General features: G+C 36.2%; 1 protein-coding gene across 3 annotated transcripts in view; it reads right to left on the bottom strand.

Annotated features, from left to right (window-relative positions):
* Positions 1–130: 130 nt before the first annotated feature.
* The window catches only part of AK9 (adenylate kinase 9), a 60,631-nt gene continuing 44,995 nt past the window's right edge, over positions 131–15,766 (bottom strand). Inside the window, exons 26-37 of one of the 3 annotated variants that reach the window (XM_030267718.4) lie at positions 14,850–15,056; positions 13,748–13,966; positions 10,877–11,090; positions 9,844–10,045; positions 8,531–8,677; positions 7,045–7,262; positions 5,666–5,862; positions 4,979–5,148; positions 4,153–4,251; positions 3,958–4,060; positions 3,294–3,408; positions 131–461 (exon numbers count right to left, since the gene is read on the bottom strand). In XM_030267718.4, the coding sequence (XP_030123578.4) occupies positions 259–461; positions 3,294–3,408; positions 3,958–4,060; positions 4,153–4,251; positions 4,979–5,148; positions 5,666–5,862; positions 7,045–7,262; positions 8,531–8,677; positions 9,844–10,045; positions 10,877–11,090; positions 13,748–13,966; positions 14,850–15,056 (2,094 nt within the window). In that variant the 3' untranslated portion in view covers positions 131–258. The other 2 variants (XR_012055012.1, XM_072926770.1) reach the window with 2 other exon arrangements.

Below are 15,766 nucleotides of genomic sequence, written 5' to 3' on the forward strand. Positions count from 1 at the left end.
CCCTTCAATCTCCTCCGTGCTGAACACACCAAGTGACCTCAGCTGCTCATCATATGACTTCCCCTCAAGGGCTTTCACTATTATCATAGCCTTCCTTTGGATGCTCTCTAGCAGCTTGATATCTCTCAACTAAAGACAAAAAATTTTATTTCTTAAGATTTCATGTTTAAAAAACTGGCCCAAGAACGTGTGATGTTCGCAGGCCATGCTGGTGCCTGATAGCAACACTCCATGTGTTAATCAGCAGAAACACAGGGTTCACACAAAAGTGGGACGGGTGCCTTTCAGGGAGAAAAAAGTCTGCAGTCTGTCATCAAGGCCACGGGGCCGATCTCTTGGCTCCTTATACGGGCCCATCATGGCAGTCCCCAGGTAGGGAATGAGTTGGCAGTGCTCCACGAACTGCAAAAACTTCTTCCTGTACATCTGCCGCACTGGCTCTGAGCTCCGGGGGTTGTGTGCTGAAAGAATTTAAGCAGCATGTTAGTGTCTTCTATAAACTCTGTGGAATTACATTACAGAAATTTTCAAAGGGACCAAGTCTACCTCTGTTAGCATTACCCGTGGTACAGATAAACACCTTGACTGCTGGTGCCAAGCCAAAAAGATAACTGTGGTATTTCAGAAAGTTCCTGATAATCGTGATAACCAGGAGGATCAGAAGAAGACACAACAAACATGTCCAGCTGCTGTCAACTTCTCATTTCTCAGACCATGAGATACCAGTGAATCTCCAGGCAGTGACAAATTTGGGTAGTGTGGCACACAGTCTGAAGTGGCACATCCTGGGGATAGCCCAGGTCTGGTATGGCTGGTGCTGGACCACTGTATCCTTGGTACAAGTGTTCTCTGACCTAAATGCTTTGCCTATAAGGTGGGCTACCTTGTCAGGTTTGGAAGGAAGTCAGGTTTGATAAGCAGGACTGTGACCAACATGGCTTCATGAGAGAAAAGTCCTGCTTGTAAAACCTGACTTCCTTGTATGACAAGGTAATAATCCACCTAGTTGACCAAGGGACGCCAGTTGATTTGAATTTCATTAAAGCTTTCAATACTCTATCACAGTATCCTTCTGGACAAAATGTCAGGCACACAGCTGGATAAACACATCATGGCATTGGCGAGCAACTGGCTCACCACTCAGGCACGAAGGGTTATAGGGAACGGGGTGACATTGGACTGGTGACCTGTCACTGATGGGGTTCCCCAGGGCTCCATCCACAGCCCTGTGCTCTTCAACATCTTCATAAATGACTTGGATACAGGACTGGAAGGGATACTAAGCGAGGTCACAGATGATACAAAACTGGGAGGAGTTGTTGATTCCCTTGAGGGCAGGGAGGCCCAGAAGGGAGACCTTGACAAATCAGAGGACTGGGAAATCACCAACCATATGAATTTCAATGAGGGAACGTGCCAGATTCTGCACCTGGGATGGATACATGGACAGACTGGGCAATGAGATGCTGGAAAGCAGAGCTGTGGAAAGGGACCTGGAGGTGCTGGTCAGTGGCAAGTGGAACATGAGCCAGCAGTGCCCTGACAGCCAGGAGGGCCAGTGGTGTCCTGGGGGGCACCAGGCACTGCATTGCCAGCTGGGAAAGGGGGATTGTTCTGCTCTGCTCTGCGATGGGGTGGACTCATCTTGATTCCATTGTGCAGTTTTAAGCAGCACAATATAAGAAAGGCATTAAACTATCAGAATGTCCAAATGAGTTTGGCATACATTAGTATTGAGTGCCAGTTCTCAGAGTACAGTTTATTATTTTAATTGTTACCCAAGGCAAAGGGGAAGGAGTGAGCCAAATCATAACCATTGTTTTTTTCTTATGGATAGTATTTTATTTCTCATTACAAAAACAGGACAGCATGAAGAACTATCCTATAAAACACTTCAGCCCACTAGCTTTAAACTGTAGACAGCTAAATTTAACAGTTTCTGAGAGATTTTTCAAGCATAGCTCTGAATACAGCCCTTACAAGAGTCCAGCTTGAAGGACACTCAATCTTTAAATGTGATATTAGAGAATGATGTTAATTGAAGATAAGAAGGTCTAACTTCACATAGAAATAGGACAAAATAAATTTCCAGGGGACCACAAGGCACTTTGATCAATTTTTTTTATCAATAATGGCGTGACTACTCTGAAGAGATGCACAATAATAAATAATTCTGTATTTGCAACTAATCACAGAATCACAGGATGGATCAGGCTGGGACAGGAAGGAACCACACTGGGTCATCCGGGACAACCTCCCTGTTCAAGCAGGGTCATCCCAGGGCACACAGCACAGGATTGTGTTCAGATGGCTCTTGAATATTTCCACCGATGAAGACTCCACAACTTCTCTGGGAAATGTTTTCCAGTATTTGGCCACTAGCATATGGAAGAAGTTCTTCCTCACTTTCAAGTGATTTGTCAGTGTACAGGAATGCTGTATCTTAAAGTTGGAAGCAGTCCTACCCAGTGCTAGAAGAAGATAACTTGTTTTCCTGTGTTCCTATGGTCAAACTGTTTGGCACTGTATGAGGAGAAGAGATTTCTGCACTTGCATAACCCTTCTGGTTCATCATCCACTACTAATAATGATTTAATGTTGCAATATATGAGCAAAACATTCCTAGCATGGGCATCCTTATGTTAGCAAAGCCATCCTAACAATAGAATGAAATAGCCGTTGTGAATGAAGCAAACTACAGTATCAAAGCAGTTTGGTGGCTTAGGAATTGTACATTTATGTAGGGGCTTACCATGTGCCTGCCCTGTTCAATGGTCTTCCTTAACAAAGCTGTGCTAACAAAAAAAAAAATCTGTGACATTTCAAGAAAATTCTGGAGGGCTCTGGAAACTACATAAGGAAACACAGGATATGAAGAGCTTAGAAAAAATAATTAAGATTGGTATTATCTAAAATAATAAGTAAAAATTTAAAACACTAAAGGCCAGGTGAAGTTCACCCAGTGAACAGGTTGGCTTATAAATGACAAAAGTGGTGGGTTGAAAGAAATGTCAGTCTTGCTCCACAAATCCCCAGCAGTACTGGAAACCCAGCCCAAAGCTATAGCAGAGCTGTAAACAAGGACATTGAAATCGAGAAAGCTGGCAATAGTTAAGCTGATTGCAAACTATTAAAGATTATTGCATGTAATTGATATCTCTGGCTGAAAAAAAACCAAAAAGAAATTCTAAAAAACAGCAAATATGAACACTAATTGGCTATCTATATTTTATCAGAGATCTTATGTCATTTATACAATTAGTTATTTTATAGCATGCTATTTTATACACTACCTTTTAGATGGAATGAGACAAAAAGCAGAGCAGTTTCTTTCACACTTAGGAATGGAAACTTTGGCTTAAGGCTGCCAACTTCATGCAGAGCTTTTATTAGAGAAGTTGCTACTCCCTAAAGAAAGAAAATAGTTTTAAAAGACCATTACAGTAGTCTTGAGGAATGCCTTATCCTGTTGTAATGCAGATCTAACAGTACAGGACGATACCCTAAGTTGGTGAATAGTAGAAGACAACAAATTAGCATAAAATAGGGAGGGCTGTGACCATGAATAATTTTTTTATTTATTCATGTGTCAAAGTGTAACAAACTACTCTAAAATTTTTCCAAGTAAGCTTGTGTCTATGCTTGATTAAAAGTCAAACCAAAATGTACTCTTACAAGATATGATAAACAACTAAGTCAGAAAATCATCATATAGTACTGCAGCTTATTATCCCCCTCTGATGGTCTTGTTTTTTTTTCCATGAAAGCTACAAACATCTGTGATTTTAAAAATTGCTCTCAATTGTAACTAAAAAAATTTCAATTTAATATAATCTCATTAATAAATATAAGACTCAAATGCATTAAAAATTTAAAAAAAAACCCAGGAGTGGTATATGCGATATATACCATATTTATCACAAAATCACGCTTTAAAATAGAAAAGCAAAAACTGGCCTGTTCAAGGTATCCAGGCAGAGGAAGTGTAGTTAATAGCATAGGCTCTTGTTTTGGAGGGAGTTTATGGGGAAGCTTCAGATTCCAGTACTTCTCTGGTAACCTAACCAGATATAAAGTAAGTACTTTTAAGATGTATAAACATCTTAAGATTATATAAACATTTTAAGATTAAAATGCAGTTAGTGTATTTACCTCATAAACTTCTTAAGTTTTTCTTCACTTTCAAAAATATATACCTTGTCTTGGTATTTTGCTGCATACTCTATGTTGCCAGGCACCAAAGCTTCATATCTGAAAAGATGGAGCAAGAATAACTCATTCACAGAAGGCGTAAAACATAATTTGTTTGGAGTAAATTCATGAGCTACTGGCAGCCTTCTGGTAATTTAGCAAGTGTAGCAACTACAAAAATAGCAATTGGATCATCCAAGTTTCTACTACATGATGGACAGTTACAAGCTTAAAAATCTCATAGAGTCTCTGCTTCAAAATCTGCTTATTAAGGAACTTTTATAGTGCTTCCTTAGAGCTTCTCCATTTAAAATGCCAATCATATTTGTTCAGGAGATTAAAAAAGGATAACATAGAATTGGCTATTATGATTCTCCTCTGATGACAAATTCTTGCACACTGAAGAAATCTGTGTCACTTTATGGTAGAGCTTTATGGATCTCTACAAAAATCATAATAGCTAGTTTTGCATCTACTAGGGATTTATGAGATTTCTTTTAACCTTTGAAGGCTTATGATAGAGCGAATTCAAACTATATCAGTCCATCTTCATCATGAAAGACAGCAAGCCAGCACTGATTCTTGTAGAACCTGTATCCATGTAAGTTTTAAAAGGTGATTTTGTCTTGATTTCCACAGCCACGGGTGCAATGTAGAGAATAGTAATTGCTTTTCCAGTCCAAATCCTGAACAGCAATAAAAAGTACTTTGAAAATATTTCCTCATTAATGCATTAATATAGGACACATGTTCTGTAATTCAGATTATGAAAACTCTAGTGACATACCTCTGTTTTCCATCTACGTAAGTGACTGGACAGTATCCCTGCATTTCAGGCTTTACAGGGAATAAGGCCTTCACTTCTCCTGCAGTCAATTTCTTTGGCAGCATATGTGTGGGTGGGAGAGGGTGAGATGCCAGTGATGATACATAAACCTGAGGTCTACTCAAGAATTTCTGTAGAAAAAGAAATATTTTTATAATGAAAGAAGCACTGTAGGACTGTTAGTCAAACTCCAGAGGACTGGCTCACACAATTTAGATACCTATTTTTTTTACAATGAAACAGTGTGTTGGCATTGCTGTTCCTCTTGGGTAATTTCTTTTCCAACCTACTCTCAGTTGAAATAGTCACTATTCACCCACCATCCATCACTATGTACTGCTTTCATAAGCCACTTTCTAACCCAGTCTCTCTACAACAGATAAAGAAAGGAGAAGGTTACTCTTTTCAAATGAATGTTTGATCTGTGACAGCTTGTAGGATGAGCTTTAGTTTAATGGTGTCTGTGCTATATTGTGTCTGCCTAGACATTTGGTAGCAGAAGTATGCAGAACAAAAGCTTGAATGCTAACAACAGTGGTCTAATTCAAGTTGCATATTACCTACTTCTGTATGGAATCAAAGAATGTAAGCAACAATGTTCCCTCTTCCCATAATCCCCTCCTTTTTGACCTGCTTTTTGACACTCACTTCCAGTTCTTCCTGTGAAGCCATTCTGTAATAGTGCCCCTGAAATTCTGCAGCAAACTCCAGTGAGGGGGTTACAGAGCAGTCAACCAGTTCACCTTTCTCTGCAAGGCTGACAGGACAGTACTGTCCACACTCTCCCAGCTGACTCTGCAGTTCCTTGGGAGTGATACATAAACCAGCAATGCTGGCTGCTTTTCCTGTTAAAGCAATTAGTGATAATGTTTAATTTATGAAAGACATAGAAACATCCAACAATTCTACTTAGGAATGATATAGTCTAGGAGGTAATTCATAATTTGAAAATTACATAAAATAATGAGAACTAAACCAGCAATTTGATAATGAAATTAAGTTGTAACTCATTTTATCAATTAATTTTAATAACATGTTTGTAGCATTTAAGAAATATAATAATTATTAATGGTGTTGGATACTCTGCATGCTCAGCTTATTAATCTGTTCTTCTGTTTTATGATTTATTGTTTCACTCCTTTGTGTTACTAAGGGACATTTCAGCTATTATTTAATTTCTTTACATTGGTGAAAAAGAGTACAAGGTGTAATGAAAGCCTCCCCTTTATTCATCCATATCTTGCAAATGCTACAGTCTATCTGGAGGAAATGTATTCAAAATCTTGACTAAAATGTAATCTCAAAACCAAATTACTTAAAAAATGTGCTTTTTCAAACTTGATGTGTAAAAGTTAAGTGTATTTTAATATTTTTTATTATGACTCCAATTTTTAAGATGGGTGCAGCCACAGAGCTGTAAAAGTTAAACCCAAAAGGTGGATATAAGACAAGGAAGTATATTTGCCCTTCAAAGGAGTTCTAGTTAAATAGTACAGACATGTTTAAAAGGCATATTTAATCCTGACCAGTGCCAACAGACAAAAACTCATGTGGGAACTGTGCCTTTTTAGGATAAAGTGATCTTCTTCCCAAAGCACAGAAATTAACTCAGATATTTAAGCTTATTTCTAGGTTTTAAATTAAGATCTTCCCTATCCCTCCCTCTTCCTTCATTAATGCTAAAGTGAAGCTGCAAGTTAGAGTTCCCCTTGTACCTTTGGGGTACTTTTTGTGATTTACAACCCAGTGTTGCCAGATCTACCATGGACCAAGGACTCTGACTTCCTTTAGCAGATTTCTGTTACCCTCCTCTTTGGAGGATGGCCTCATTCTGCCCTGTAGTTGGCTTTGTCATCACTGTTTTCAAAAGATCTCTTCAAGATCTCTGCAGATGAGATTGAAGAATTTAAGGTATGTATGTGCCCAAAAATTAGCCTCATCCAAAGAAAGATGAAGTTGTCATGTACATAGTATATAGCAGCTTTTTAAAGAAACAAATATTCTGGGAAACTTTGTTTTTCTTTTACCTTTTCTTCTTTCCAGGTATATCTGGATTTGTTTAACAACCACCTGAACTTCCTGCAGAACGGTATTCCAGACCCTCCATTTGCTATGATTGGCATCAATCACACACCAGTTCTGACGTTCCTTCATGTAGTAAGTTCTAATATCATCAATGTGCTGTTTATAGCAGGAATTTTTAATAGCTAGGATCTGTGGATTGTCATGTTCAGGATAGGGAAGTCTAAAGACAGTGAAAAATAACATAGATTTAAATCTGAGGATTAGATAATTTCATTGAATTTCAGGTGTAAATTCTAGAGTTCACTGTAAGTTCTTTTTACAAAATTTTGCTTATTTTACACTGTAGAACATATTTGAGAAACACAAATTTCTTATGAAGAATACTAAAAGCTAATGTGAAAAGCAGTGTAGTTATGATCAGATAGCCCTTCAAAAACTAAGAACAAAACTTTTTCTATTTATGTCCCAAATACAACTCAATAATTATTGTTCAAAGGATTTGGAATGTATCAACACACATTACCTGACACTCACTACAAATACACAATTAAATGATACTCTGATATTGTACACTTGATTTGTCCTTAAGCCTATGAAATATAATTAGTTCAGTATTTAAAATGAAGTTTAAAGTAAATACTTTCAAAAACACATAATTGATTTAATTTTTTTGCGATGCACATTGTCTTTAGTCTTTTAGTAAACAATTTAACATTGTACTGATTACTTGATAAAAAGAAAGAGACAAAAAGAAAAGGACAAAATGAAAGAGGCATGCAATAATGGTCCAAGATATCTGGAACTTCTTAGAAACACTTCTTCTAATGAGAAACAGGTTCTTACACAATTTAATTTTAAGGTGAATGTTCTGTTCTTTTTCATACTCTGTCTGCTTATAAACTACTTACTGTTCTTCTTCAAAAACAACCAATGACTCTTTAAACAGAGTATTTATCTTCTCAGAAGAACAAAGGGAATGAACTGAACTGAAAGGCTTAGAAGTCCTGAATTCTATACACTACTAAATATGCATTATTTCTATATTTTTAAAACAACTCTAATTAAAGTTTTTAAAAGAGAGATTAATAGATGAAGTATCAAAATCTTTTATGACAATAATTAAAGAAAAATAAATTTCAGCAGCAGAGAGAAGTGATAACATTTCTGATGTACAGTTTCATTAAACCAGTTAAACTAAGCAGTGGGTGCACAGCATTGCACATTTGTAACCTCAGTCATGCAATTGAGGGATCTGGCCAGAGCATACCCAAAACACCTTACATCCCTATTTCTGGTCTATGGAAATTAAAGCATTAGAAAGGAGAGGGACTGGTTCCCATGTTTTTCATGTGTGGAGTCCAGAGACAGCTGAGTTATACTCCAGGTTAGATACAACCTCTGGGTATAGCACTGAGGCACATAAATATTGTCTAGAAATTACAATATCATCTAGAAAATAAAAACAATTCTATCAGGGAGTATCTCTACCGGTTTGTTCTTTCCTTATCCAGCAGTGCTCTTCTGAACACTTCCTTTGTATCCATATCTAATTCAAAGATTTTCACCGGAATGATCCTAGTTGATTCCAAGAGATTTACGTGTGTTCTTGTTAGAGGATATCCATCAATTACAACTCTGCACACAAACAGAAACAGAAAAATAGTTTTGAAGAAACTCACTAAGAAGTGAGTTTCCAATCAACCAGTAAGTCTGTGTGTGCTTCTAGTACATTTTCCATGGAGACAAAAGTCTACACCCATGCCATGAAGTTATCACTGCTCTCACTTGACAGGCACATTCTTCACTGCTAAGAATTTATGACCAAATTTAAAAAATCAAGTAGGCAGAACAAGAAATAGTAATGAGAAAAGGAAATGCACAAAGGGCAAAAGGTAAGTGGATGGCTGGGACTTATAAAAATGGTGCACTTTAATATTCTGACACATCAATCATTCAGAAACATCATTTTAACTATGAGAAGTCTCCATGTGGATTGGGAGGAGCAGTTTTTGAAGTGGTAGGTAAAATTATTTACTACAGTATTTGAAGAAGTTTTTATGATATTGAAGAAGAAATGCTTTTCATGTATTAGGCAATACTGGAACAAAATATACTGAAACAATATTCCAGGCTTTAACATGAAAGAGATGCTGAAAGAATTCTGATCTCAAACACAAATAGTTTTCAGAGATTATTGCAGAATTCCCTTTCTCTGTAACAATTCTCCTTTTTGGGAGAGAAGTTGAATTTCATGAAATACTGATGATAAAGCTTTTTAAAACTGCCCAGTTTAAAAGGTGTTTCAGTGGGGGAGAAAGAGCCTAGCATTACATTTGAATGAGGTGGAAACACTCACTGGTTTCAGTTCTTCCTTAATAACTTCAGTTGTTAAGAAGACCAGAAAAAAAACCAAAAAACTCGAGTACTGAAACAGCCTGCATGATCAAATAAAATCAGGTGTGTCCAAGTTGGTTCTGGAGTTGGTATAAGAGAGACCAATCGGTAATTCTCAAAGGATAGTAGAAGATACTGGCTTTTTGACTGAAAAAAAGTAACTGACATAAAGTATATTACTTTGATGTACTGGAATATATTTACTTGAAAATTGCAGAAAATTATGCTTCAGTCTCATTTCCTAGAGCAATTGTAAAAAAATCTCCTTTTGTACAGATTATTTTTGCAATGCAGAAACCACTAATGTGTTTTAGTGAAATTGTTCTACAGCGGTAATGTGGGAAACCATGGCTATGAAGAGACTGACATGTCTTGGAGATCCCCCAAAACCTCAAGAAAACTCTTACCCAGTGGGATTATCCGTGTGATTTAGCAGAGCCACATCTAGAGCCTGGATGGCCAATTCATCAGGCACGGTGAGTCCGTGGAGAAGGTGTGACTGTACCTTAAGTGCCAACTCGCTCTCTGGCTGGCTGTTTATCACAAAGCGGATGGCATCTCCTAGGGACAGGCGCAGGAACCCATAAACACTCGCAAGTCTCTGGGCAACTGCAAAATATTTTGATTTCAAGTCACAACTTTTAAGGTAAGCAACATCACAATCTGGTATATGTACAGGGCATGCAAACACTATTTAATTTGGAACAAACCTCAGCAGATATAGTCAATATTATTAGAGTGTTAGAAAATATGCCTTCATTGCTGTTCCTCTTACACAGACCATCAGTTACATCATTTATCCAGGAAATGGGAAACATGCTAAAATTTCATCCTAAATATGAGATCATTTGAACTTATCTCTTTTCTTCCTAACATCCTCTTCTCAATAACTTGAGAAGAGTTTAAAATTGATTTTAAATTTGTTTAAAATTAATTTCCTCCTCCTCCAGTAAGAGGCAGAAACATGTGGATTGACAGAGTCATGGAGGAGGAAAGGGAGGGGAGAGGGATGGAAATCTTGGGTGCTTTTTAATCTAGAAATTTTGAAACAGACTGGGGAGTGGGGAATTTGGGGTCCTCATCCTTGATCCTAGGACTATTTCTCCATTTTACATTAGCTTATATTGACTCAAAAAAGTAAGAAACAATTACAAAATAATAATAAATAATACAAGGGGTATAAATAGTGTATGTCCACTTTTTCTAAATGGAAGTCCAAGTCACTAACTTCTTAAGGATCTAGGATAAAATTCAGATGGAAAAGGCATAACTATCAGACTGTAAAATGAGACACCAGAGAATGTAACCAAAAGAATCTGTGCCCAGCAAGAAAAGCAGGAAGACAATAATATTAATGGTTTACGATTTTTTAATAACAGTAAGGGCAGATACAGCTTCAGTTATTTAATAATGGATTTTTAAATAGATAACTGCTCATACCTGTAGTCTTTCCAGATTTTGGAAGTCCCACAATTGCAATCTTTACTGGCACAGATTGCTTAGGTTTTGGCTGACAAATATATTTGATGGGATTTGTCATAAACATTTCTTTATTTTCTTTACATGAAAAGAAATAAATATATTGTCGATGGATTACTGGAAAGACTGCATTTTCCTGCCTTTGCTGTGGCTTGATCACATCTCCTTGGCTTAACTGTGTAACATACAAAATCAGAATCAGTTAATTAGGTTTGACAAAGCCTTTTCTTCCTCCATCCCAGAGAAGTGGCTTTATAGGCAGATAGAGGAGTACCAACCGTATGAGACAAACCATCAAAGCATTCTAAAATTCACACATATGGACATAGTATTTTGCTTAAACCTGACAAATTTCTATACCTACACTTCTTGTTCAAAAAGATGAAACATTGAAGACAGAAAGAATACTTGCTATTTCCAGTAGGTGGTACCGTAACACTTTATGTCTGTCAAGACAGTATAGTCAGAGAAGATTAACGTAATAGTTTTTTTAATTTTCAAAGAACAAAGAAAATAATTTTATTTCTCAGTGAATTAAACTTACCTGCCTGCCTGCCTGCCTGCCAATAGAAAATGCCCTGAGAATATTGTATTCACCAGAAGTCATATTTAAATTAAGAAAACATAAAAAGATATCAATACTTACATTATGGTCAAGTGAAAAATACATGCACTGATGATAAAATCTCTTCAAACACATCAGACAGCCCACTAAAAAGTCTTCAGTGTTAATGGATGATTTATATGTAAGATATATTTTTGTAACTGGTAGAAATAGTCACTGAAGTAATACCAGATTAATCCCTTGCCCTACTATTCTCTAGGGAAAAACTTATTCATGTCCCTGTTGCAGCCCTTCTTAGAAGAACTGTCTTAAAGTGTCAATGAAAGATGCTTTAAAACAAAATGTAGAAAATCAGTATGTAGAAAAAATTGCCCAGACCAGACAGCATTCACCTTACTATTCTAAAGGGACTCAAAAATGTAATTCTGAGTAATGTGTAACATTGATCTTCCTTCAACAAAAGAAGGAAGATGGAAAAAATTACCATTTAAAAAAAGTTTTTCCTCCAGCATAGAACCTGGCAAAAATAGTCCAGTAAATACGACTCTGTATTGAGCAAACGGAAATACACTAAGGAAAAAACCCCAGAAGTTACATGCATACATACCAAATAATGGGGAAGAGCCAACTCAGCTTCTTGTCAAGGAAAATCACACGTCACAAATCTATTACTATTCTTTGAAGGAGTCAGTAAGGTTGGTCTGGTTACTACAGCTAGAGCTGGGGCTGTTCTGCTGTGTAGCATGGTCCTGCCAGACTCTTCTCATACCCTTAGGGTTCCTACTCCTGGATCAAGTCATTTCAGGGTGCGTGCTCTCAATTGATGGCATTTCATGAGTCTGCTCTACTGCATATCTGCTTCCATTCCCTAGTCAGCTCATAATGTTTATTCTCTGCTTATCTAATCAGTTGCATAACTACTTCCCCTACCCCCCAAATTTACTCTCAAAGTAACTGGAATATACCCAGTCTGCCTTTCTACTCCAAAACTTTCAGTCTGTAATAAATGTTATAATTTCTATTATTATCCTAAAATGCCCTCAAAATGATCCTATTTCCCTTTCATTTTTATCAGCTTGCTGATATATTCACTGTCAGCACACCGCTCTTATTTTATCCAATAACTTCTTATGACTTCCTTCTAACTGAATTGTACTTTCTGGTTGGTAAAAAACACTGTATAGAACAAAGGAATGAAGTGGAGAAATGGAATACAAAAATGTAGTGAAATCTGACAGAATGAAGTGCAAGGACTAGGGTGTAGAGACTAATTGCAATTAAACACATAAACTGTGGTTCAGTAGTGGGAAATGATATAAATGTAGACATATCTACTCCTATTAGTATGTACCTAGATTATTAGATGCCAATTGATGCAGCCATGAAAAAGAATGAAGATTCTGATCCTAAGGTTAAAGAGAGACAAATGTGATCTGGAACAGGTGAAGACCCAACATGATGCTATACAAAAGGGAATAAAATGGTTTGATTAATTGGCATAGTAAAATGAAGGCCGAAGTATGTTTCCTTCAGGGCTTTTGTGCTTTATGTATGTTGTTCACTGGACTTTTTTTTCAACTAATCTACCTTTTTAATTTTTATTTACTCACAATCAGCTTTTATTTCTAGCATTAAACCAAAAGAATTATTTGAGAACATTTAATTTCTGACCTTGGGGATAGTGATGAGTACTTTCTGACCTCAACTTTCCAGATCTCTAGTAAAATACCTTGGAAATAGATTTGTTGCTCTTCAAATATTTTAAATTTTGACAAGAAAGAACTTGTGCTAATGAATTAAGTACGTCTAATTAAGTACATTTTTTGCCACTACTAGGTTTAGTGGGCAGTTGTGAGTGTGGGTTCTTATAAATTCATACTCCAAATCCTTTCACTCTGTTCTCACTACTATTGGAAGGTTTTAAAACCTTCTTTGTTGTCCTGTGTTTTCTGTAGCATTAAGAGTTAGGCATTTCTTTTTGACTCAATGCCACCATTTATCATGTCACCAGTGATAATGTAACAAATTTTACTTAATGCTTCTCAGCCTTAAATCAGCTGCAAAACTAAAAGGACCAACACCTTTTATGATTAATGCTTGCTGTATTTTGTGTATATTCAGAAGTGTAATTTTGATTCAGTAATGAAGTTTTCATTAAATATTTCTGGTGTTAGTTGCTACTGTCTGATAACATCTTGTTAATGTGAAATACATTTTTAAAGAGTGTCAACTCTTGAAAACATTCTTCAGCCATTCAAAAACATTACCTTGATTGGATCCCACTGACCAAAAGAACTTAGTAATTTATATGAGAAAAATAGCATCTTCTGTGCAAGTGGCAAACTTATTGGGTAACATTTCTCAAAAATGCTCCTGCGGTTTTCCACTAGGGATTTCAGCTTGCTGTATATTTGGTAGCACACAATGCGAGGCTTCCGCCCTCCATTGATCTCCATTGATGGTATCAGTAACTTTTCAAGTTCTTCCTGGTTATGAAAACACAATGAAATATTAGAATGACAAATGCAATCAGATTTTAAATAAAGATTGATGGCAAGATTTTCTGTGAACTATCAAGGATTTCCTAAGCATGTTCTCAGTCAACATAAATCAGCAAATTTTGGTGGCAATTAGTCTTCCTGTCCACTGAAGTTTAAACTTCTGTATTAGGTGTCACACTGCTACAATATTGTATTATTACCTGGTTTTGTAGACCTTCTATCTGGTCAGTGGATAGAGATTCTTTTAATTCATGACTAGTTTATTTCTGAAGTGAAATACTTTGTAGATAATAAAAAAATGTGACTGATCTACCTACTGCCTTTGATGTGGCATTAGCATTGCAGGTATCTGGTGTTAGATGAGGTTAGCTCGCCAAAGGCAATTGCACCGATTTCAAGAAAATTATGTCACTAGGTGTGGGAATGGTGCCAAACACCTGGCATCTTAACTGAGATTAGATTTGGATTTTTTCTTTACATTTGGTTTCATCACCAGCAACTGGGATCTGTATTAAAAAATAGATCTGTCTAGTAAGAATTTGCCTCAAAAATTATTTTGAAATACTGTTCATACATTCACAACTCTCTAGGTTGGTTACCTGGGTCAAGTGACCTATCAAAAATGAAATTACACCATGACTGGCTATGTCTACCCAAAAGCTTTCTTTTTTTTTTTCCCTCTCTACTATATTAGTTATATAAATTATATACTCTATAAAGTTTATACCTTCTCAGTACAGTCTTCATCAGGTTCACATACTTAGATCATGAGTATAGCAGCACAGTTATTTAGGCACTATAATTTTTGAATGTGAAAATAAATATGGAAATTCTTATAATTTAACAAAATGAGCAGTGGTATCAGTACCTGCACACTTTGTAATTTTTCTACTTCTAATTCAAACTTTTCTGAAATTTCATTTTGCATACGCTCAACAGCATCTTCTTCATTTTCTTCTTCTTCTGGTTCTTCCTCTTCTTCTTCGTCTTCTAAAAACTCTTCTGCAAGTATAGCTTCAATATCTTCATTCTCTTCCTCCTCAGTAGCTTCATCATTATCTTTATCTGCTAAAGCCTATAAAGAGAAAATATTTTGTTGTTTCATGTCTATGATACAGATATTTTGAAGGAACATATGGTATTCTTGTATTTTTTTTAATTAAAAAAGCTATTAATTCAACAAAACCTCATTTTGGGATATCCTTTATCATATGCAAAAAAATCTAGTAAATTCTAGAATCTTATTTCAGAAGAAAATACAGCAGTATTGCATAGTTCATACAGTGAAGCATCATACCAGTTCCAAGACTACTTTAAAAACCTGAAGAGCTACACTGCAGTTTTGATGAGTGTTTTTTCATACATGGTATTGTAGCTTGACAGGACTTTGTTATAAACAAGCATGTTTGATGAAAGTGTAGCTGACAGAATATCATGAGCAGTAAAGTCGTACATGAATGCATTTATAAATATATTATGTAATTGACTTTGGGCAGAAATCCTTTGTACCAGGATTTCTGCCCAAAGTCAACAACAGTCCTATTCTGGATTAACCATGAATTTGACAGTGTACTTAAAGGCACATGCCCAAATTCAATTAGTGGGGCTACTCTTATGCTTACATATGATATAGTTTAAACACATTCAAAAGTATTTTCCTGAATTGAAGCATATATGGAGAATTCTTTTAAAATAGTTTTTAGTCTTAATGAATCCGTAGTTTCTAAAGCAATTCAAACATAATATAAAATTATTTTTTAAAGTTGAAGTTTCTTGCAGTCTATC

This window comes from Taeniopygia guttata, chromosome 3 (genome assembly GCF_048771995.1).
Source record: "Taeniopygia guttata chromosome 3, bTaeGut7.mat, whole genome shotgun sequence".
Classification (NCBI taxonomy): Eukaryota; Metazoa; Chordata; class Aves; order Passeriformes; family Estrildidae; genus Taeniopygia; species Taeniopygia guttata.